A 24,924-nucleotide genomic window follows, 5' to 3' on the forward strand; every position below is an offset into this window, starting at 1 on the left:
GTTCATTGAATCATCTGCAACATGATTGCATCCATTCTTCTAACATTCAGATTGTTCATTGAATCATCTGAACTGTGTAGCGAAAGCACTTTAAAGAATGGGAATTAGCATAAAGTGGCACATAACTCATCTCAGTAAAGCATTGCATCCATTCTTCTAAAATTTCAGATACCAAAAGAATAATTTGAAGAACCAAGGATAAAAATAAATAAATAAATATTTAAAAGTAGGGAAAGTACTCTATCATTTCTATGGAACTAAACTCAAAAAAAAAAAAAAAATGGATATACAAAAAAAGAATTCCGAAACAAAAAGATAAAAATAAGGCAAAAAAAGACATTGTCATTTGCCAAGCGCTACATGCTCTTGTCCACTTCATGGTTAAATGGCAATGGCACAGACTTGAATGCTCGATATTTTCCAACATTATTCAGATGCTCATTCTCCAACCTGAACACCCAAAAACACACACCATTAACAGACCTTCTCAACAACCTCATATTCATATTGTTATTTATTTATTTTTTTTTTTTGTGTAACGAACGAAATCGCAGCCACTATCTTAGGGTATGCACAGATAAACTCGATCTTGTAATCCCAATTGACTAAGGATCACAAGGAGGTGAATTATACTATAAAAGACTAATAGGCCACTCTCATTGGGGTTGAACTTGCAACATTGTAGTTAACAAATCAACAACTTAACCAACTTGAGACACATTCATACTGTTTTGTTGGCCTATGTGACTATATACTAACCTGAAAAAGTTCCAAATGCCGCGGCGGATGATTTCCAGACAGGCAACAATGGCAGCCGTGGCTTTACTATGGAGGAACGGAAGATTAAAACCCAGAATCAGTTGCATCCATAACAGCCTCAAAATGATGTTCACCACCTGCATTTGGACCAGCAAAGAACATGAAGATTTCAAGAAAATAGACTACCATTTTCATTATGGTTTTCTTATACTTACAATTGCAGCAAAGTAAACAGCCTTGTTTGGAACAAGGAGCTTGTCCCTCAACCAAGGGTTCTTGGAGTTCCTCTGCAACAAACCCCAATCTCTAACAATGTCCCAGTACGTATTGGCGATGGTCGTGATCCCAGAAAAGGCTGCTGCCAGGACTCTCAGGGCTGTTCCTTTCTTTTGCTCATACAGTGTTCTTAGCACCAGTGCAGCCACTGTTGTGAAGTACTTGAGACCATTCAGCCCTTGGCTATTGTCTTTCTCCTCGAACAAGCGACGAAGGCACTGCATATCAACACCGTACCCATGCCAATTTATGAGTTCTTGAATCTTTTTAATTAGTTGTTAACCAGGCTGGTTATTAGCTAGCATACCTGAAGTAACCGAACAACGAATGGGATTGCTGCTACAATTATATAAAAGAGTTTATACACATCACTGTCCTGACATGTGTTTGATCTTTGTCTGAAGTTTCCCCATCCATAGTAACAGATATAGAATTCAAAGCTCCTGATGGCCTGAACCTGTAACACAAGATCAGAGCGGTTAATGATGTTTGTAGACATTAAGGTTGATGGAATCTAAGGCTAAAAGGAGGAAACCTGGCTGGTAAGTTGATCTGCCAAGAAAAAATCAGGCAGGGTCACCTGTAAAAACAGGAAATTTCAGATTGTCTGAACATTAACTTTAAGATTCTTATGGTCTGTTCTAAAATGTGCAGATTGGCATACTTTAAAAAGAGGAGCACAGATGCAGTGCCAGGCGCATGTGATGAGGAAGAAACGACTTGATCGATACATAATGTTGAGAGGGCAGAATGTTATTATTAGCAGAACCTGGAAATGACAAAAGTAAGAGAATTTTATGGTCAAAATAGAAGTTCCATAGTACAATGTTAAAATGCAATTAGGCTGCTAGACTTACAGAAATCAGGATCAATGGAACCGACTCGGTGAGCACATTATAACTTCTTGTTACAGGGTCCATTTCCATATCCAAGTGTGACAGTACAGCAGCCAAAGCAAGCACAGAAAGGCCTGAAGCAATGAGGAGAACTTGTCGATAACCAAGTTCTGTTCCTTGCTTGAAGCCAAATATAAAGGGGTAATTTATGCGGTATCGCCTCCAAAAGTATATGTCCCCAGCATACATGATCATATGTAGGACAATAAATCCAAATAAACTACATAAATTAATTGCAGATTATTAGTAATTTGTTTGGTGTTCATACTGCATATTATACATTATCAGAATTCAGAAGGCAAGCAGGGAAAGGAAATAAGACAGACAGACCTGTAAAGTGGAAATATATTTTCCATAAACTTAGCACTCCCCTTGTGTTGAAGAAGATTTCTAGCACGTATTAAAACAATAATAGCTATAACTAATGCTACTGAACAGCCCGAGAACATGCCTGCAAGACAAAAACCGAAGGGCTCTTTAGCAAGTGTTTGCTTTATAATTTAACTCAGTTAGTTTCACAATCTCACCAAGAAAAAATGCGATTCTGTGCTTCTCGCGCTTCACATGAGGCCTTAAAACACTCATTCCTTTCCTTCTATTTCCATTGGCAAAGTGCTTTATGAATGTGGCTTCTGTTCTTTCCATCAGTCTACTAACCTGGGAATTGAATGGAAAGATGGAAAGAGAACCAATATGTCATTGCAGGTCTAATCTTAATCTGAAAACGAAATCCATGCTATGAAAAGCAGACAAACCTCATCAGAGCTTCCAAGATTAGACTTATCAACCATCTCTAGGTATGACCTTGAAGCTTTCCTTGAAGTGATCTATACAATACAAACATGAAAATGAAAGCTGAGCAGAGGTTGCAATTAGACTAATTAAACCTCAATATGATAATGGGGGGATATATATACATATATACCTTGTCATACTTCTTCATGATCTTGGAAAATGCCAATGTGTTCAAGAAACTGGTGCAATGAACAACAGATTTTTTAAATGAATTCAGTGTAAAAACAGTCACTCCATAAATGCTGATCAGAAAATGCATTATTATTATTATCACAACTCACCAGTAACTCTTGAGAAGTCTAAGCTTTCCATAGAACTCAATGAATGCTGTTCTCAATCTTTCTTCAGCATTCCTTAGCTCGGCCCGGTTGTACTTGAGTTCAGAGTTTGATGCCTTCAAAATGTTCTTCAAAGTGGAGATGGGAGTTTCAGGCTGGATGTTGACTCTTACGTCGTTCAACACGTGTAACGGAGCAGGCCTGAAATCTGTGAAGTTGTTAGTCTTCTCTTCTTCAATAATCCTTGTGTTCTTCTGATCATCCATTCCTGCAGATGTTCCACCATCTTCTACACTCTCTTCACCACTCATCTCAATTTCTTGTATTGCATCCATATGTGACTGAGCTTCAATGACTGCAGAATCTCTTGTCTGGGCGCCATTGATATCCACCGGCACCGAAGGTTTTTCTACGACGAACCGGAGAGCTATAAGTGCATCCATTTGCTTGCTTAGCTCATCCGCCTCCTTCCTCACTTCCTCCACCTTCTCTCTGTAAAACCTAACAACTTTATTGAATTCATCGTCAAGCCTTCTGAAGAACACCAGATCGTATTCTCCTCCGGCTTCTGACGACATAAGGAACACTGTTTGGTACTGCGGCGCTCCAATAATCCCTTCCTGCTCCACAGCATTCACCAGTATAACTTCATCTTCATGATTGCTCCTGGGAGTGCCTCTAGGGCTGCCCAAATTCGTCAACCCGCTGAAAGCCCGGTACATGGACACCCTTCTCTTCAATGAATTCTTGCGCGTTGCCGCGGTTCGCCGCTGGAATCTCGAGATATCTTTGAGAACTCCCTTTAGAAAGTTGTAATCCATGTAGGCTTCCCCCCATTCTTGCACCATCTGGGAAGCCAGTTCCTTCCCGAACTTCATCTTTTCGCAGAGAGCAGAGCAGAAATGGCTGTCCACTACGTATATGTTTCTATCAATACTACTTTGAATAAGAAACTATAATAGCTGTTGTGTAGCTATCACATTTCCATATACATACATCTATTCATATGGACATTCGTACAAAATAAAATCTGTTTTCTATTTAGAGATCACACGTTCTAATGATTGCCCATAAAAACGAGTAGGGGTAGGTAATATTTAATGTAAAATAATATGGAGCAAAAGTAAACGGCCATTTTTTATTTTTGTGGCTTCGTTTCGATAAATAAATGAGATCCTACCAAAATCACAATCTTTATAATAAATATAGTATTTTTTTAATAATAAGGTGCTAAAGTGTTTTTGTGCGCAAAGAAAAACAAAAAAATATATTATGGAATAAATTATAATTATTATAATAATAATAAAAATAATAATAATAGTAGCTCAGTGCAGTAGCCCAGCTTGCACAGCATAAATCCGACCCTGCAGTTTTGATTAGACATTTGGACCTGATGGATAAGTGCAAGAACCCCGTCTACATATGAAAAAAAAAAATACATGTACTCTCTTTTTTACTCTCAATTTCTACTCTCTGGACAAGGTTAGTTTGCGATTAACAAGGACGGATGTAGCTCTGCCAGGAGTTGTTCTACTGGTTGCGGTGCAGACGTGGAGTCATTAGGAACAATCACGAGGATTGGATCATGGGGTTTCAGCGTAATCTTGGCGATTGCTCTACGAACGTTGTCGAAGCCTGGGCGATTCTCTTGGGTCTTAAAGTGGCTTGAGAGTCTAATCTTCCAAACGTTATTATTTAGAGTGACTTACCAAACATGGTTAAATGAATTAACAACCCTTGTCCGCATGGGTAGCTCAACTGGTCATAGAGATGAAATTTTGGAAGAATGACCAGGGATCGAGTCTCACCAGCGGCAGTGTGGGAGCAACCTCTCAAAGTAAGGGGGACTCCTTGTGCGCAGTGAGGCCATATTTTGCGGGAATAGAACCAAGTGACGGATTGACTGGCGAAGAATTATGGTCTTAACCCTGATTTGACTCTGTTTCATTTTTGCATATTTTGCGGGAATAGAACCAAGTGACGGATTGACTGGTGAAGAATTATGGTCTTAACCCTGATTTGACTCTGTTTCATTTTTGCCCGAACGCCAACCTTGTGGGTTGGGTTCATAGGGATCGTATCGGGGTTCCTTTTGCTCGTGGTGATTAATTTTTTGTTTCGTCCCCCGGGGCTCCGCCCTTCCCCTTTTGTAAAAATTAAACAAAAAAAAACTTTTACTCTCTCCCACAAATTCTTAATATAGACACTTTTTGCTAAGATTACATGATGAAAAATCCAATTCTTGTTTACAACATAATGAAATAAAAGTGAGGTAGTATATAATTTGGGAGTACATGTAGTATAACTTGTTTACATATAGCATGGTTCACCTATGGAAAGATGATATATGGACTCTCGTAAAGTAAAATTTTTAAGCAGGAATTTTATTGGTAAAAGAAAAATAATGATAATAAAAGTCATCCTTGTTTTTTTGTATGGATCAAAATATTACATGTCAACATAGAGTAAAAATTAAAATAGAAATTGTAGTATTACTTTAACTTACACCTTATATATTGTAAATGAAGCGGCCCGAAATTGGGCTAAAGCTTTTGGTATCTTTTTCTTTTTTTGAGTAAGTTTTTGGTATCTTTTTTTTTTTTTTTTTTTCGTATTATTGATTCTATTATAATGTAATAACCTATTTGATGTAGTAAATATGGGGATTTCTACTCATTCGGAAGGTACTAAAGATGTTGTAATGTGACAATTCAATGACTAGTTATAAATTATATTCTTATCCACTCACACGGTGCAAAAACCAAGTCTAATTAAAGTCCTATTAATTTTATAAAAGATCTTGGTTTCATTCAAATGTCATTTTAGAATCATTATTTTGTCATGGATGGTCTCAAAATGTCTCCTAGCTTTACATATAAAAACTCGTTCAACTACTCCCTAGACCATCAATAAAATAAAACTTTAAAAAAATACTTTTTAATCCAAAAGACAATTAAACAAACAAAAACATAAGCAATATGTAAGGAATATAAGAATTAAAATAATATTCAAAAAAATAATTAATAATGATATATGTGATGGATTTAATTACCCAGGGTGGACCCGAATTATCAAACCCGGTTAAGAACGTAAACAATAGAATGATAGAACGACGTCATTGCAAGGTCGCGGGGACCGTATATTGTATTAAATATCGCTAATAAGCTATTACAATGAAAGTAGTGAACATGTCTCAATTGGACAAAGGATGGGCCTTTTATACAAGCCACGAGCCTCCTAACTGCCCGCCTAACTCGAGGGAACAGTTGTCCCCCACTTTGACCGCGCCCGGTCCGGAGACCGGGCGACGCGGCCAAGGTCGGATGCCGACCTCGTGCCAAGGTCTCACGCCGAGGTCTTGTCGAAGTCTTCTACCGAGCTCCTGCCGAGGTTGCTGCCGAGGGCCTCACGCCGAGGTCCTGTTGAAGTCTTCTACCGAGCTCCCGCCGAGGTGGCTGCCGAGGCCTTGCGCCGAGGTCCTGTTGAGGTCTTCTGTCGACCTCCCGCCGAGGTGTCCGCCGAAGCCTCGCGCCAAGGTCCTGTAGAGGTCTTCTACCGATCTCCCGCCGAAGCGGTTGTCGAGGTGTCCGCCGAGGTCCTGTGCCGAGGCGGGCAGATTGGGCACGTAACATTGCCTCGGGGCCCCGTTCTTGCTCCGTGCTCTCGGGTTGGCCCGACTCCATTCGTAATATATCCATCAATATATATCCCAAAATTATTTACACTATCCATGGTTATCATTGTTGTCCTGTTGGGATTATTATAACTGATTCAAATAACCCTATACTACTTGATCACGGGGCAATCCAAAACAGTGTATTGATGCCTATGGAAGAAAAGAAATAATTAGTGATTTAATTAGTGAAGGATTTAAAATGAATGAATCATATGTAATTAGAGGATAATTGACTAAATATTAGTATAAAGAAATTATGTATATTAGAATATATTATTACCTTGTATAGTTAGAATAATTTTAGTAACTTAATTATTATAGGTGTTAGTAATTTAGTATAAATAGGTTCATTGTATATAAATATCAAGAACCAGCAATTATAATGTGAACCGTGGTCCACAAAGCTTTGTGGCACGGAGTCCAAAAATGGTGTCGTTTCTTTAAGTAAAGAAATGACGCGTCATTACAGTTAAAGGGATGCGCATGTTTTGCGTATTGATTACCAACTGAAACTACAGTGTATCTAAACTGACACTGTCTCACGTATTATTTTTATATTATCAAATGAAACTGTAATTGAATTGAAATGAAACTGTAGTTGTGTTAAAATAAAACTGTAGTATATATAAAATGAAACTGAATAACATTTCACATATTTGAGTATGTATTGTTCAATGAAACTGTAGTTATATTGAAATGATAATGTAGTCGTGTTTTAATGAAACTATAGTGTATATAAAATAAAATTAAATAACATTTTCACATATTTGAGTGTATAAATATCGAATGAAACTGTAGTTATATTGAAATGAAACTGTAGTTATGTTGAAATGAAACTGCAGTATATACAAAATGAAATTGAATAAAAGAGTTACTTTTTGTGGAACGGTGCGAAACGAGTGCCGTTTCTTTTTATTAAACAAAACGATGTTGTTTAGAAGCTCGGTGCACCGCGTTACACGATATAATTTGCCACCAGAAACCATTTAGAAAAATATATTGTTATTAAACTATTTTAGCTATTCTACTTGGAGCCAGAAGCCTGCTCAAAAGATTTTCTATCCATTACGGTCCTATCTAGGGTCGTAACATGTATCCTACTAGTTTGCCGGCTAGTCAAAATAGAAAACTCATATGATTAAAAAAAAAGAAAATGTTACATGTACTCTCATTTTGTACTCTCAACTTGTACCCCCACACACAACAACATTGATGTAGACACTTGTATTGGGACCTACATGAAAAAAATAACTTATCAGAATTTGTCACATCAGGGAGTAAGATTATGGAGTACATGTAGTAGAACCCATTAAAAAAAATAGAAAACTCATATGATAGATAGGTGGTGCCGTGGTGATGATAGTAAATGAGTAAGAGCATCAATATCTGTGGTTATTTGGGAGATTATGGCAGAGAAATAACTGACAAATTAGAAAGGGAATGTGAAAGAGAGGGGAAATCAGTTCATCTGCAAGCTTGAGATATTGGAACAGTAATTTGAAGTGACAAGCTGAAACAAACCGTTAGGCGCATCAGGCGCGCTGAGACTTTCTGTATTTTATTTTATTTTTTAAAAACAGTTGTCTTTTATTTTATTTTTTTTTCTCTCCCCTCCCATGTTCTCTTTCTAACAAAACTTACAAAAATTTCTTAAAAATCACAAAATATCTCCGTTATTATGGATAACATAGCGTAATTGGCTCTTGGGACGGCATAGCGCCACAGCGATTGGAATAATTCTGTTGTGACTCGGTTTTCTTGTCTTCTTTGTCCAAAATACTTCTTCTTTAATTGACAGTCCACGATTTGGTGGCCGGTACAGGCGTACAGCTGGTACACCTAATAATGTAAGTTGATAATTGATATGGACGGGCGAGGAAAGGGGTAATTTCAGTGTTTTTTTTTGGGAAATAAAAACAATTCATTAACCATAAATATAAACGATTATAACAAAACTCGATAGAATGATTATTCATTCTTTACAATCTGACATAAAAATATTTTTTCTAATTCAACTATAAAAAATTTAAATCGCCGACTATTTCACAAATTGAAAGCTTTTTACAAATTGAAAGTTAAGATCCTTGTAGGAACTTAATGCTTCTTTAGAATCAACAATGATCTTGCTAAACATAGACAAGACTAGATGAAGAGTCTTGCACATCGTACTCATCTCCATTCTTCTATTCATTGACAATATTCTCTTCTGAAATGTGACCGATTTATCAGAGGGCAATTTATTGAACGAGCTAAAGAGCATATCATAGTTCAAAGACGTTTTTTTATTGTCATCTTCGTTGCTCAAGATGAGTTTCGTATACACCAAGACCATTTTTAATATAACATGCTCCATAAAAACCTCGTCAAAGAAACGAAAAGAAGAAACTCGTCAAAGAAACGAGATGAAATTAACAAAGTCTTGATAAAGTAAGAGAGTGAAAAAGGCAAAGAAAACAAGCAATCGTTACGCGTTGGACCCGTGTCCAACATGCTTGCTGGACACGGGTAACAGTGCCGTTAGGCACGGCACTGTTATCTTTTTTTTTTTTTTTTTTTTTTTTTTAAATTTCAGACCGCTTCGTTATAGGAGTATATGTTCATAATTTTATTACTATATGTTAATAACTGTACATTCATAACTCCAAACTGTACGTTCATAACTCTATAACTGTACATTCATAACTCCATAACTGTACATTCATAACTCCATAATTGTACATTCATAATTTTCGAAGCTCTATGTTCACAATTTTAGAGCTCTATGTTCATAATTTTATCACTATATGTTCATAATTGTAAGTTCATAATGTTAGAGCTCTGAGTTCATAATTTCATAATTGCATAACTGTACATTCATAACGGCATAACTGTACATTCATAATCCAAAAAAAAATAACGCCGTTAACAGCAAAACGTGCGCGATTTTTTTTTTTTTTTAATAACTAAATGACGCGTTTTTTTTTTAAACGACGTCGTTTTGGGCACGTGTCCACAATTCATTGTGGACACGGGTCCAGTGCATAATTTGCCGAAAACAAAAGATAGGCAAAAGCAAAAATGGTGATGAATTTAATTAATCCGGGTAGACCGAATCAAATAATCCGATAATAAAGAAATAAATAATAAATAATAAATCATAAATAATAAATAATAAAGAAATAATGATATGAAAAGATAAGATATTGAGCTTGAGCGAACAAGACTCGTATTAATGAAGAGTGTAATGAGATTACAAGATGCCATTGAACATGATTTGTAATGCCTAGGGGTTTTGGCGAACAGAGCTTTCGGTAAACTACTCGTGTTCGTGTTCGGTAAGCGTTCGTTTATTAAGGTAAACAAACATTAACAAACAAAATTTAAAGCTCGGTTATAAACGAACAGAGTCTGAACAGTTGTAAGCTCGTTTGCTAAGAGATCGTGAACGAGCTTGTTTGTGTTCGTTTAGTAATGTTTGCGAACAAACTCGTTTAGTGTTCGTTTAATAATGTTCGTGAACAAACTCGTTTGTGTTCGTTTAATAATTGTTTGTATTCTCTTTGTAGTTGTGTTACTTGTTTGGTTATTTTTCATGAATATATATTATTTCTTATTCACGAACGGAGTGTGATCATGAACATGTTCATATGTTTGGTTATTAAGCATTCACAAACATGTTTATGAACCTGAATGAACATATTCGTAATTATTAATGAACATGTTTTTCATGAATATATATTATTTCTTATTCACGAACGGAGTGTGATCATGAACATGTTCATATGTTTGGTTATTAAGCATTCACAAACATGTTTATGAACCTGAATGAACATATTCGTAATTATTAATGAACATGTTCATGAATGTGCTTGTTAACAAGTATGTTTGTGAACGTGTTCGTTAATGTTAATGAACATGTTCATGAACGTGTTTATTGATGTTAACAAACACGTTCGTGAACGTGTTCGCTAACGTTAAGAAACACTAATGAACGCTTAACAAACGAACACGAACACTCCACAAACCTTAACAAACGAACACAAACAACTTCCGTTTGTTTATGCTCGGTTCGTTAACAGCCCTAGTAATACTGAGACAATGCAATATTTATACAGGACACGAGCCAACAAACTCCCCTAAAAGTCATGGACTCATGGTAGACCACAAGATCAAGTCGAAGCCCACCTAGTAAACCCACGAGACTAAGTCAAGGCTCATCATTTTGGGCCTTGACCGCTCAGACCATCTTCTTTGATTTGTAGCTATGCACTCCTGTCCTCCTACCGTCGATCAACTCCTATTACAAAGAGTAAACTGTGCGAGCCTTTGCCCTCTATGTGAAACTTTCGATGAAACAGGCATGCATATTTTCATGGAATGCCCATTTGCTATATACAATTTTGGGCATCACCCTCCACCATATCATCCCCTCCATTTCTTTATAATCTTTTATCTTCGGACCTTAGTTGAATGAACATTGTCGTTTACTTTCAACTAAGTTTCAAGAAAAAAAAATGGTTATGCTATGATTTTTACCCTCAATGTCTTATATGAGGACGGACTATAAAGATTGTGTTGCAGAAATGAGAAATTGATTTTTAAAGTAAATCATTTAAGATTAAAAAATTGAAAAATAAAATAGTGCCTAGCACTTCTGGGTGCTTATTTTTGTAGTGGATTATTTGGTGCCTTAATGCACCTTCCGATGCTTTGTTCATTCGTTGCACCATTCGGAACTTGGATGCACCTTTTGGTGTTTTTAACAAAAGGTTTGGATTTCTTGGTCACGAATTTTTGAAATGCATCATCTGGAATTCATCATTCGGTGTACCATTTTGATAGCGTATTAATCCAGATCAATTTTTCAAAATTAAAATCTATTAATTCTGGTTTAATTTTATTATATGATTGGTAGAGAATATACTCCGATTTCTCATTCCCAGGACCTGATCGGATTCAGACTGCCTTCTCAGACCCTTTACTGACCTGAAAGCCTCGCCTGGCGGACTAGACCTAAAAGACAGTTGGCCTTTTTTTTTTTTTTTTTTTCTTTTTGCATTATCCAGTTATGAGGCGTTTGGTCCATTAAAACATGAGTTCTACTATGTAGACTCCCAAAATTTTACTCCCTCATTTATACTCCTTGAGGTGGCAAATCAGGATTAGTTATTTTCATCATGTAGGTCCACAGAAAAATGTCTACATCAAAAGCATGTGAGAGGGAGTACAAGTTGAGAGTTTAAAATGGGAGTACACTAAGTATTTTCCTTAAAACATATATGTTACTAAATGACATGGCAATATACAAAAAAGAATTCCAAAAAAAAAAAAAAAAAGATAAAAATAAGACAAAAAAGACATTGTCATTTGTCAAGCACTACATGCTCTTGTCCACTTCATGGTTAAATGGCAATGGCACAGACTTGAATGCTCGATATTTTCCAACGTTATTCAGATGCTCATTCTCCAACCTGAACAGCCAAAAACACATACTATTACCAGACCTTTTTAACAACTACATATTCTTTTTTTTTTTTTTTTTTGTGTAACGAGGAAAAGCGCAACCACTATCTTAGAGTATGCAGTTATGCACGGGTAAACACGGCCATGTGATCCCAGCTAGCTAAGGATCACAAGGAGGAGAATAATACTATAGAAGACTAATAGGCCGCTCCCATTGAGAGTTGAACTTGTAACACGTAGTGTACATGTAGTTACCAAATCAACAACGTAACAAACTTGAGACATATTCATACTTTTTTGTTGGCCTATGTGAGCTGTGACTATATACTAACCTGAAAAAGTTCCAAATGCCACGGCGGATGATTTCCAGACAGGCAACAATGGCAGCCGTGGCTTTCGTATGGAGGAACGGAAGATTAAAACCCAGAATCAGTTGCATCCATACCAGCCTCAAAATGATGTTCACCACCTGCATTTGGACCAGCAAAGAACATGAAGATTTCACGAAAACAGACTGCCATTTTCATTATGGTTGTTTTATACTTACAATTGCAACAAAGTAAACAGCCTTGTTTGGAACAAGGAGTTTGTCCCTCAACCAAGGGTTCTTGGAGTTCCTCTGCAACAGACCCCAATCTCTAACAATGTCCCAGTACGTATTGGCGATGGTCGTGATCCCTGAAAAGGCTGCTGCCAGGACTCGCAGAGCTGTTCCTTTCTTTTGCTCATACAGTGTTCTTAGCACCAGTGCAGCCACTGTTGTGAAGTACTTGAGACCATTCAGCCCTTGGCTATTGTCTTTCTCCTCGAACAACCGACGAAGGCACTGCATATATATGAACACCCATTGCATGCCAATTTATGAGTTCTTGAATCTTCTTAATTAGCAGTTAATCAGGCTGGTTATTAGCTAGCATACCTGAAGTAAACGAACAACGAATGGGATTGCTGCTACAATTATATAAAAGAGTTTATACACATCACTGTCCTGACATGTGTTTAATCTTTGTCTGAAGTTTCCCCATCCGTAGTAACAGATATAGAATTCAAAGCTCCTGATGGCCTGAACCTGGCTGGTAAGTTGATCTGCCAAGAAAAAATCAGGCAGGGTCACCTGTAAAAACAGGAAATTTCAGATTGTCTCAACATTAACTTTAAGATTCTTATGGTCTGTTCTAACATGTGCAGATTGGCATGCATACTTTAAAAAGAGGAGCACAGATGCAGTGCCAGGCGCATCTAATGAGGAAGAAGCGACTTGATCGATACATGATGTTGAGAGGGCAGAATGTTATTATTAGCAGAACCTGGAAATGACAAAAATAAGAGAATTTTATGGTCAAAATAGAAGTTCCATAGCATAATGATAAAATGCAATTAGGCTGCTTGACTTACAGAAATCAGGATCAATGGAACCGACTCGGTGAGTACATTATAACTTCTTGTTACAGGGTCCATTTCCATATCCAAGTGTGAGAGTACAGCAGCCAAAGCAAGCACAGAAAGGCCTGAAGCAAGGAGGAGAACTTGTCGATAACCAAGTTCTGTTCCTTGCTTGAAGCCAAATATAAAGGGGTAATTTATGCGGTATCGCCTCCAAAAGTATATGTCCCCAGCATACATGAGCATATGTAGGACAATGAATCCGAATAAACTACATAAATTAATTGCAGATAATTAGTAATTTGTTAAAGTTTACGCACTGCATATTACACATAAGGCAAGCACACCTGTAAAGTGGGAATATATTTTTCATAAACTGATCACTCCCCTTGTGTTGAAGAAGATGTCTAGCATGTATAGAAACAATAATAGCTGCAACTAATGCTATTGAACAGCCCGAGAACAAGCCTGCAAGACAAAAATCGAAGGGCTCTTTAGCAAGTGTTTGCTTTATAATTTCACTCCATTAGTTTCACAATCTCACCAAGAAAAAATGTGGTTCTGTGCTTCTCGCGCTTCACATGAGGCCTTAAAATACTCATTCCTTTCCTTCTATTTCCATTGGCAAAGTGCTTTATGAATGTGGCTTCTGTTCTTTCCATGAGTCTACTGACCTGGGAATTGAATGGAAACATGGAAAGAGATCAGAACCAATATGTCATTGCAGCTTTGCAGAATTGCAGGTCTAATCTTAATCTGAAAACGAAATCCATGTTATGGAAAGCAGACAAACCTCATCAGAGCTTCCAAGATCAGACTTATCAACCATCTCTAAGTATGACCTTGAAGCTTTCCTTGAAGTGATCTATACAATACAAACATGAAAATTAAATCTGAGCAGAGGTTCCAATTAGACTAATTAAACCTCAATATGATATATATACCTTGTCATACTTCTTCATGATCTTGGAAAATGCCAATGTGTTCAAGAAACTGGTGCAATGAACAATAGAGTTTTTAAATGAATTCAGGGGAAAAACAGTCACTCCATAAAATCTGTTCAAAAAATATAATGCATTATTATCACCACTCACCAGTAACTCTTGAGAAGTCTAAGCTTTCCATAGAACTCCATGAATGCCTTTCTCAATCTTTCTTCAGCCTTCCTTAGCTCGGCCCGATTGTACTTGAGTTCAGAGTTTGATGCCTTCAAAATGTTCTTCAAAGTGGAGATGGGAGTTTCAGGCTGGATGTTGACTCTTACGTCGTTCAACACGTGTAATGGAGCAGGCCTGAAATCTGCGAAGTTGTTAGTCTTCTCTTCAATAATCCTTGTGTTTTTCTGATCAGCCATTGTCGCAGTTCCTGCAACCTCTTCACCACTCATCTCAATTTCTTGTATTGCGTCCATATGTGACTTAGGTTGAACGAGTGCAGAATCTCTTGTCTGGGACTGGGCGCCATTGATATCCACCGGCACCGGCACCGGCACCAGAGGTTTTTCTACGACGATCCGGAGAGCTATAAGTGCATCCATTTGCTTGCTTAGCTCATCCGCCTCCTTCCTCACTTCCTCCACCTTTTCTCTGTAAAACCTAACAACTTTATTGAATTCATCGTCAAGCCTTCTGAAGAACACCAGCTCGTATTCTCCCCCAGCTTCTGACGACATAAGGAACATTGTTTGGTACTGCGGCGCTCCAATAATCCCTTCCTTCTCCACAGCATTCACCAGTATAACTTCATCTTCATGATCGCTCCTGGGAGTGCCTCTAGGGCTGCTCAATCGATTCGTCAACCCGCTGAAAGCCCGGTACATGGACAGCCTTCTCTTCAATGAATTCTTGCGCGTCGTCGCCGGAGCAGATGATTGCGCCGCCGCGGTTCGCCGCTGGAATCTCGAGATATCTTTGAGAACTCCCTTTAGAAAGTTGTAATCCATGTAGGCTTCCCCCCATTCTTGCACCATCTGGGAAGCCAGTTCCTTCCCGAACTTCATCTTTTCGCAGAGAGCAGAGCAGATCAGAAATGGCTGTCCCAACTGCCCAACCAAATTCCAATTAAGATTCAACTACGCTAGCTGCTGTGTATAGTACCTATCACCTTTTCAAATACATACATCTATTTATATGGACATTCGTACAACAGAAAAACTGTTTTTTATTTTGAGATCAGACGTTCTATTCTGAAGATTGCCCATTAAAAAACGAGTGGGGGTAGGTACTAGGTAATATTCAATGTAAAATAATATTTCAAAAAAAAATTCAATGTAAAATAATATGGAGCAAAGTAAACGGTTTTGATTAGACATTTGGACATGATGGATAAGTACAAGAACCCCAGTCTACATATCGAAAATAGGATGGATAAGTACAAGAACCCCAGTCTACATATCCAAAATAGGAAAATATTATGAGCCGTTTGATAAATAGTTGTTAGTTGATAGTTATTAGCGGGTTGAGTTAATGAGTTTAACTAGTTAATAGTATTAGTTTATTGTAAAAATATCGTTGGTAAAGTAGCGGTTGGCTGATAGCTCATTACATACAAACTTATTTGGTAATGGCTATTAGCTTGTTAGTTGATAACATTAGTTGATTATCAAAAGGTGTTTGGTAAATAAGTAAATTAGATGTTAGCTGATAGTTGTTTGGTATAATTTTTTTTCTCAAAAAGTTAATTTAAAAGTTGCTTGGACAGTTTTTTGAATTTTAGCATTTTGAAGTTTAAAAAAAAAAAGAACTAATTAACCAAACACTTATCCTGCTTGGTAAATGGCTGTTAGCTGTTAGCTAATTGGGTTAAGTAGAATGTATAACTAGTTGATAACATTAGGTTGATTGTAGAAAAGTGTTTGGTAAATTAACTGCTTTGTATAATTTCATTTCTCAAAAAATTGTACCGTTTTTAAAAGCTTTTTGAATTTTAGCATTTTGAATTTACAAAAAGCTAATTAACCAAACACTTATATTGATTTTTTAACCAAGTCAAACAAATAATAGTGGTCAAATAAGTCCTAAGCTAACTATTTTATCAAATAGGGCCATTGGTTTTTTAACCAAGTCAAACAATTAATAGTAGTCAAATAAGCCAAAATTGGTTGGCTAATATTTTACCAAACAGGGCCTAATGCGTTTCTCATAAAGCTTATCGATAAAAGCTACTTTGAACAACTTTTTGAATTTTAACATTTTAGAGTAATAAATTGTTACAAAACAAACACTCATATTGATTGTTTAACTAAGTCAAACAACTTTTTACCAAAGAAGGTTATATGTGTTCTCCTATTTTTTACCCCCAATTCAATTTTTACTCTCACATCTACATTTGTACTAAACCCACATAAAAATAAAAAAAATAAAAAATAAAAAGTTGTTTATCCGTGTTTGTCACATCATGAAGTAAAATTTAGTGAGTAAGATTTGAGAGTCCATGTAGTAGAACTTGAAAATACTACATGAACTCTCATTTTTTACTCTTAACTTCTATTCCCTCTCACAAATTTTTTATGTAGACACTTTTCTTGAGACCACATGATGAAAATATCCATGTCTTGTTTGTCACATCATGGAATAAAAGTGAATGAGTATAATTTGAGAGTACATGCAGTATATCTCGTCTATATATAGCGGGATTAGCAGGTTTCACCTATGAAAAGATGATATATGGACTCTCGTAAAGTTAAATTTGTATGCGGTGATTTTATTGATGAAAGAAGAAGAATTATAATAAAAGTTTGGGTTTTTTTTTTTTTTTTTTTTTTTTGTATGAATCAGAATATTACATGCCAACATAGAATAAAAATTAGAATAGAAATTGAGAGTACATGTAGTATTATTTCAACTTATACGTAATGTATTGTAAATGAAGCGGCCTGTCAATCTACTTGAGCATAATTCTAGTTGACCAACCACAGGATCCAACTATTTGAAGTTTATGATAACATTTAAGATCAATTGTATGATTTGATGCTGGGTGTTCCAATAAAAATTGGGGCCCTGTGCAATATTTTAATTTGAGACATTTTCTCCAGTAATTTCTATATATAAATAATAGCTGTTTAAAAATTTGTATCAAAATATAAATACTGTATAAAAAATACATCTAAAATTTTATTTAAAAAGTGAAATGCGATGTGCACATTTAGACGCAAAATCATCTATCAAACTTTTGATATCAACTTCTTCCAAAAGCTCATTTTCAATGGACATTAAAGCTATTCCATTGATCTCTCTTGCAACACACTTGATCATAATTAAGATTTCAACAATTTCAACTTTCAAAAACTCCTTTCTGCAGAGGCAACAGTAATTGCGATAGTCAATAATATTCGATATACAATGGTAGCATTTGGAAAACAACCCATCTGATTCAATAGTGACTTCAATATAATCATTGTCCCTATCTTTTCTTTCGATAAAATCTCTCTAAGCAATTTTCACTACAAGAAAAATTGCGAATCACGACGGAAACATTGCGAAGGAACATAATCCGTTGCCGATTTGCAACAGTTTTTGCAACAGAATGTGTTCCGTTGCAATTTCATGATGGAAATGGTGACGAAATTCAATTCCTAGCGATTTTTTGCGCAAAGTGAATAAAAACTCGAGAAACTTTGGCACCCACATTTTGGTGACGAATTTTGCGACGGAATTAAGTCCTGTCACCACAATGACGACAGAAAAGGCAACAATCGATATTTCTGTCGCGATGTTGCGACATAATCGGCGACAAGAATGAATTCCGTTGCGATACTCCCACATAATCTTTCTGCCAATAAATTGACGACGGAGGGTGACAACAGAAATTGCGACAGTTATTTTTTTCCGTCGTGAAAATATTTAATTTTTAAGTAAAGTTTATTTTCGCTACAGAATTGGACAACAGATTCAATTTCGTCGCAAAATGTTGACATATTAGCAACAAAAAATGCGACGCCCTACATGTCTGTCGCGATATGGCAATGGAATTGGCAACGAAAATTAATTCTGTTGTGATGTTTGGCCCGAAGAGAGATTTGACGTTTGAGGTTGGCGACGGAACTTATGACGATCATTCTTTCCGTTGCAAAAATATTTAATTTTTTTAAAAAAGTTTATTTTTGCTATAGTATGGGACGACGAAATCAATTCTGGTGCAATATGTTGACACATTGGTGACAGAAAATGTGACGCCATACATGTTCGTTGCGCTATGGAATACAAAATTTATGACGGAATACAAAATTTGCAACGGAAAAGTTAACGACGAAATCGTGACAATAATTATTTTCGTCGTTATACTTCATGACAGAAATACGCAACGAAATATGAGTTTTGCGACATAATATTTTTTCACGTGATGGCGACAGAAAGAAACTTTTCCGTTGCAAAAATCGCGACGGACTTGCGATGGAATTACTTTCGTCGCCTACTTTGCGACGGACAAATTCCGTAACCATTTTCCGTGGCCACAGCTCGCGACGGATTATTTCCGTCACGAAATAAAATATGACAAGCCTTGACACAGACAGAATGGATTCCGTCGCAAAAGTATAAAAAATTCCGTCACAAAACGTAATTGGTGACGGATTTTTGGGTTTTCGCGACGGAAATTTTTCGTCGCAAATTGCGATTTTTCTTATAGTGTTTAGCTCAATATACAATTCATTTCCATAAATATCACCACACTGTTCATCTATCTTAAGAGGTGCTAATTGATATTTGAGAATTTAATTAAAAAATACAAATAATGGTAATTGCTAATTAGCATAAGGTCCCGATCGAAGATGCTTAATTGTTATTTGAAAATTTGAATTGGGAATTGTCATTCTTAATTAACAATGGTACCTGTCAATTGAGATTTAGCAAAATTGAGAACCGCCAAAAGTATTGAAGGGAATCAAGTGGTTAGGATATATATATACATACATTTTTTTATGTATATATACACATACACACACTTTTTTGGGGGGTTTTAAACCAATTGCCAATTGAACTCAATTTTCACCTTATCACAAATTGGTTCAATCTTCTTGCACTTAACCTGAAATCATGTATACTATATACACAAATATTTTTTTTTTTTTTGGGGGGCAAGTAGTGTGTATGTAAGGTGTCCCCTTATTCCTTATAATAATAAAAAACATTTTTTTTTTAAATATGGGACCCTAAAAAATTTGGGACCTTGTGCAGTCGCACATGTTAGACATGCTCAAAATCGGTCCTGATTTGATAATGTACATTTATGAAAAATATATATAATATAGTGTTACTGTTCTTCTCCCAAACAATAGTGTTACTGTTTTAGTAATTATCATATCGAATCTTATGAAACTAGTTCGATGGTAATGGAGCCACACAAAAAAGGGCATGAACTAACTTAAATGCATTGATGAAGAGAGATCAGGGAGATGTAATGCAAATGAGGAGCATAAGTTAAATTAGTGTAGAATTTGCACGCCCTCCCCCCCACCCACCCCCACCCCCCCCCCCCCCCCGCCAAAAAAAAAAAAAAAATTAAACTAGTGTAGAACAAATTAAACTTTGCAGGAGGGTAGAATAAATATTGGAGAACTTGTAAATTTGATGAGGTAGGAGTGAGATCGATTTTAAAAAATGAGAGAGATTTGCAGGGATAATGATAACCTTATATTATAAATATTCAGATTTACTTTATATTTTGAACCTTGATTCAAAATAACATCCATGTAAAAAAATTTAAAAATACATAATTTGTTAATTACATGCACAATATATTAGGTGCAACTGTTAACATATTATATGTATATAGTTAATAAATTATGTATCTTTAATTTGTTTACAGACACATAATTTATTAATTAAAAACATATAATATATTAATTATAACATATAATTTTTGAACCAAAATCAAACCTGATCTGTGGTGTAACAATTCTATAAGCAATGCTAACCTATTAATTTATTAATTATGTCTTCGATTAAAATCGCAAGTACACTGTGCAATTTTTTTTTTTTTAAACGATGTTGTAATGTGACAATTCAATGACTATTTCTAAATTCTTATCCATTCACAGTGTGCAAAACCCAATTCTAATTAAAGTCCTATTAAAATTTTTTCCCTATTTTCTAAAGATCTTGGTTTCATTCAAATGTCGTTTTAGAATCATTATTTTGCCCTGATGGTCAAAAAATGTCTCCTGACTTATATCAATTAAAATCTCGTTCAACTACTCCCTAGACCGACAATAAAATAAAACTTAGAAAATTACTTTTTAATCCAAAAGACAATTAAACAAACCAAAACATAAGAAGTATGTAAGGAATATAAGAACTAAACCCGCATGAACAGCTTAACTGGTCAGGTGAAAGTTAGAAAGAATAATCAGGGATCGAGTCTCACCCGTCACAGTGTGAGAGCAATCTTTCAAAATGAGGAGACTCCTTGTACGCAGTAAGCAAAGAGGTTAAATAATGATAAAAATACCGGTTTCCTCTTATTATAACTGATTCAAATAACCCTCTTGATCACCGGGCAGTCCAAATCAGTGTATCCTATTAGCTTGCCGGCTAGGCGGCTAATCAAAATAGAAAACTGATATGAGAGGTCGGTTTCCTCTTATTATAACTGATTCAAATAACCCTCTTGATCACCGGGCAGTCCAAATCAGTGTATCCTATTAGCTTGCCGGCTAGGCGGCTAATCAAAATAGAAAACTGATATGAGAGGTAGGTCATTGGTGATGACAGAGAAGTAATTGGCTCTTGGGACAGCATAGCGCCAACATACAGCGATTGGATTAATTCTGTTGCGACTCGGTTTTCTTGTCTGATCTTCTTTGTCTGAAAGACTTCTTCTTTAATTCTGTGTAATGATTTTGATTAATTGATGACCGGTACTGCTACACCTAATAATGTACGTTAAGTCTATTAGGGCAACTCCAAAGGACGCGGCAAAGTACCAATTTGGAGGAAAAAATGGCGATGTTGCGCTGCAATGAATGCGCTATTGCGCCGAAAAAATGGCGATGTTGCGCTGCAATGAATGCGCTATTGCGCCAAAAAAATGGCACACCATGAACAGTTGCACTATTCATCTCCCACCATTTATGTCCTTTGGATTAGTTTTAATGTATTTGTATATTTTGTTAAATTGTTAAATATAAAATTTATATTATTAAAAATAAATTATATCATTTGAAAGATCTCATTAAGATGATTCATACCAATTAAAAGCTAAGATTCTTGTGATCTAATTCAATGGTTGAAAACAATTGTCTTTTGAGATTTAGGAAAGATATTATATCGAATATATAAGTACATGGCATACAAACTTATCGTTCATCCCTTCACCAGAACAATCATGAGATATGAATCCCCTACACCCATTTGCATCCTCACTCCTAAACCCATCTTCGTTATCGTAAGGGGATGACGATGATCTCATTGCTACAATACAATCACAACAACAAGCACTATTAAGTACGTATGCTCACAACAACGCTGCCATGACTTGCTATTTGGAGATTATGTCTACTCAAGCCGTCAACCAAGTCATGTAGGTTTGATTCCCGGGCATAGATACCAGTAACCAACAGGTTACCGATAAAATTAAACCGTTGACTATTATTTTTCGCCGTTAATCGACAAATTTCACTGAAAAAATTGGCAATGGACCAAAAGGTCGACCAGAGACGGTCGCCTTCTCCAGGAAAAGATCGTCTTCCCCAAGAGAAGGGCACCAGAGATGGTCGCCTTCTATGGAGCCATTGTTGCCAGAGATTCATCGGAATATAAATGACCGCTTATAACATGTTTGTGATTGGTTGTTGGACTTATTTGATCAAAAATAACATGTATGAAGGTTTAATTGCACTTTTTAAAAATTTAGGGACCTAATTGATTTTTTATGTAAAGTCTAGGGACTTATTTGATCATTTTCTATATTTTTATTACTTTGTATTTTTTTATTTTTTTTTGGATGCAGAAAGAAATTGCATGCAGTCACTATCTAACAGTATATATTGAGTAAATATCACTTTTATGCAATAGTCCATAAATTATACATAAGAGACAAATTGTACTAGGAATATTTTGTATAGCAAGCTCAACCCAAAATGAGATAATTCGCAAACCACACAAGAGTGATTAACCAATTAGTTTCAACATTTTGATTATTCTATTTTTACAATTTCAATTGGAGAAACTCAGAAAAGTAAAGTCTTTATAATTGAATTACATGCATGTATGTTGTGAAGCTTAATTTTCCAATATTCAATTGTTCATATTTTCTTAATTGGTCATTGCTCACGTTTCCAACACACTTTAGGAGAGAAAGTCATGCAGATTATTCACATATATAATATTCAAGCTCCGACCGGGTAATTCTAACCACTTATAATAGGTTGGAAAAATAGCATTAAAATAGCATAAAATGGTATGTTAAGTGGCTATTTTGTGATACAATTATCAGTGGGGTCCATTTTCGATTTGAGTCGGGTCAAAGTGGATTCGGATTCTTCGTAGTGAAAAGAAGAGATTGATATATTGTACGCTCAAAACGGATAATGGGTGAATGAGATATTGATTCTCAAAGTAGACTCATTGAGTTGGAAAAATGAAGGGAAAAAGTGAGCTTCTGTCCCACATTGATTTGGGAAGAGGATTTGCGCCACTATTTATACAAGAGTCTTTTAAAAGCTTATTGAATGTATAACATAGAGGTTCTTACATGTGTAGAGTGGGGTGGTGCAAATCAAATCCCAAACTAAGATCAAAAAGGCTTGAGCTTGTGTGCGTCGGCACCGGCCACAATTGTTGTCCAATATCATATATATATCACATTTTTTCCAATGCATTCGGCCTCTGGCCGAACCGAGCTGCCATGGCTCAAAGGCCGAAAGTTGGCCTTGGCCGAGACCATGGTCCAAGGCCGAAAGTTCGACCTTGGGAGGTCAAAGGCCGAAAGTTCCGAAAGTTCGATCAGCCTTGAGGCCGAAAGTTGGCCTTGGCCGAGACCATGGTCCAAGGCCGAAAGTTCGACCTTGGGAGGTCAAAGGCCGAAAGTTCGATCAGCCTTGAGGCCGAAAGTTGGCCTTGGCCAAGACCATGGTCCAAGGCCGAAAGTTCGACCTTGGGAGGTCGAAAGTTGCAGCCAGGCCGAAAGTTGGCCTTGGCCGAGACCATGATCCAAGGCCGAAAGTTAATTCGACCTTGGGAGGTCGAAAGTTGCAGCCACGGCTCGGCTTTGAGGCTGAAAGTTCGATGGGAGGTCGAAAGTTTCCTTGGCTGAGAGTAATCATGTCCGCCAACAGTCCGTTGTGAGGTTAAATTCATCAGTTAACGGAATTAATTGTCCATTAATTCCAATTTTGAATTTTGAATTTTGAATTTAATTCTCTGTTAATGGGGCTGCTATTTCAGGAGTTACAAAGGAGGTTTGAATGCCAAAATTAAATGCTATTGATCCTTCACATCCTATATAAGAGTGTTGTTGGAGCAGCAGGTTTTCCACGAGAAGTAGTGAAGAACTACGAACAAGAAAACAACACACACACAGAAAATAAGTTTTCTACTCTTCCAAAACTCTGCTCCTACTCCATTCTTGAAGCTGTGTTCTTCCTGTGCTCTAGTTTGTCGAATTCATTCGTTTGGATGCTCAAATGTCGAACCGTAGTACGTTTTATCCTGGGAAGCCTAGGCCACAATGCTCTTAACACTTTTGTGAGGTGACAAATAAGGTTTTAAGGAAAAAGAGCACTTCGCCTGACTCGTACTTACCTTCTTTCTTCCTCTTCTTCTTTCGTGTTGGATTATGCTCTAAGCAAAAATCCTCTCTTTTTTGTTGTAGTGATTGGATTGGATTTATAATCCGAGGATTATAAGTTCCAATTTTTTTGGTTGATATATATTTGTATATCTTTTTCGTAGATATATATGTATATATAACTTTTGGGTCCGTTTTATATATATTTGTGTGTATATATATATATATATTTCGGATATATATCTAATAATATTTTATATATTTTCGTGTGTATATATAATATTATTTTGGGATATTAAATCGACTTTTGGTTCATTATTCCCAACATAATATACTCAAATTCTTAGGGAGGTGATTTAACATAAAACCTATTGATAGTGTTCTACTAAGGTTTGTTTTTTAGGATTGAAAATCTAGAAGAAAAACTATAAAAACACTTTTAAATAGTATAATAGAACAACGATTTTTTGGTATATTGAGGAGCGGTTGTCCTTTATGCAACTCCGATGCGGAAACGATCATTCATCTCTTTTGTGAGTGTCATCTTGCTTTTCAGATTCTCTCAATGTGTTGCAAGGATCTCCTTTTGTGGTGTTCGCTGAGAATATGTTACGTACGGAGAGCCGGGAAAATGTTATGTTAATGTCTGCTAGGTTATGGGTTTTGTCGCTTGTGCGAAATGAGCTGAGGCTGT

At 36.3% G+C, this 24,924-nt stretch overlaps 2 protein-coding genes across 2 annotated transcripts; both read right to left on the reverse strand.

Annotated features, from left to right (window-relative positions):
- Positions 1-270: 270 nt before the first annotated feature.
- On the reverse strand, positions 271-15,554 carry LOC109188948 (phosphate transporter PHO1 homolog 3-like). The gene is made up of 13 exons (XM_019339609.1): positions 15,529-15,554; positions 3,008-3,906; positions 2,857-2,905; positions 2,687-2,758; positions 2,459-2,588; positions 2,262-2,382; positions 1,893-2,151; positions 1,700-1,804; positions 1,571-1,615; positions 1,343-1,492; positions 975-1,253; positions 760-896; positions 271-450 (listed from the first exon to the last, which is right to left on the reverse strand). The coding sequence occupies exons 2-13, from the start codon at positions 3,880-3,882 to the stop codon at positions 357-359; spliced, it is 2,316 nt and encodes a 771-aa protein (XP_019195154.1). The 5' UTR covers positions 3,883-3,906; positions 15,529-15,554; the 3' UTR covers positions 271-356.
- Positions 11,924-15,575, reverse strand: LOC109188956 (phosphate transporter PHO1 homolog 3-like). Its single transcript, XM_019339619.1, has 11 exons — positions 14,600-15,575; positions 14,450-14,498; positions 14,299-14,370; positions 14,050-14,179; positions 13,853-13,973; positions 13,518-13,776; positions 13,325-13,429; positions 13,042-13,236; positions 12,670-12,948; positions 12,455-12,591; positions 11,924-12,130 (listed from the first exon to the last, which is right to left on the reverse strand). Exons 1-11 carry the CDS (start codon positions 15,502-15,504, stop codon positions 12,037-12,039), a joined length of 2,346 nt encoding a protein of 781 aa, XP_019195164.1. The 5' UTR covers positions 15,505-15,575; the 3' UTR covers positions 11,924-12,036.
- Positions 15,576-24,924: the final 9,349 nt, after the last annotated feature.

This window comes from Ipomoea nil, unplaced genomic scaffold (genome assembly GCF_001879475.1).
Source record: "Ipomoea nil cultivar Tokyo-kokei standard unplaced genomic scaffold, Asagao_1.1 scaffold1509, whole genome shotgun sequence".
Lineage (NCBI taxonomy): Eukaryota > Viridiplantae > Streptophyta > Magnoliopsida > Solanales > Convolvulaceae > Ipomoea > Ipomoea nil.

Coding starts and splice junctions, on each gene's coding strand:
- LOC109188948 (XM_019339609.1), bottom strand. CDS start 3,882: ATGAAGTTCGGGAAGGAACTGGCTTCCCAGATGGTGCAAGAATGGGGG. Junction 2,759..2,856: donor TCATGAAGAAGTATGACAAG/GTATATATGTAT, acceptor TGTATTGTATAG/ATCACTTCAAGGAAAGCTTC. Junction 1,254..1,342: donor TCGTTGTTCGGTTACTTCAG/GTATGCTAGCTA, acceptor GTTGATATGCAG/TGCCTTCGTCGCTTGTTCGA.
- LOC109188956 (XM_019339619.1), bottom strand. CDS start 15,504: ATGAAGTTCGGGAAGGAACTGGCTTCCCAGATGGTGCAAGAATGGGGG. Junction 13,974..14,049: donor CAGAACCACATTTTTTCTTG/GTGAGATTGTGA, acceptor TTTGTCTTGCAG/GCTTGTTCTCGGGCTGTTCA. Junction 12,949..13,041: donor TCGTTGTTCGTTTACTTCAG/GTATGCTAGCTA, acceptor ATATATATGCAG/TGCCTTCGTCGGTTGTTCGA.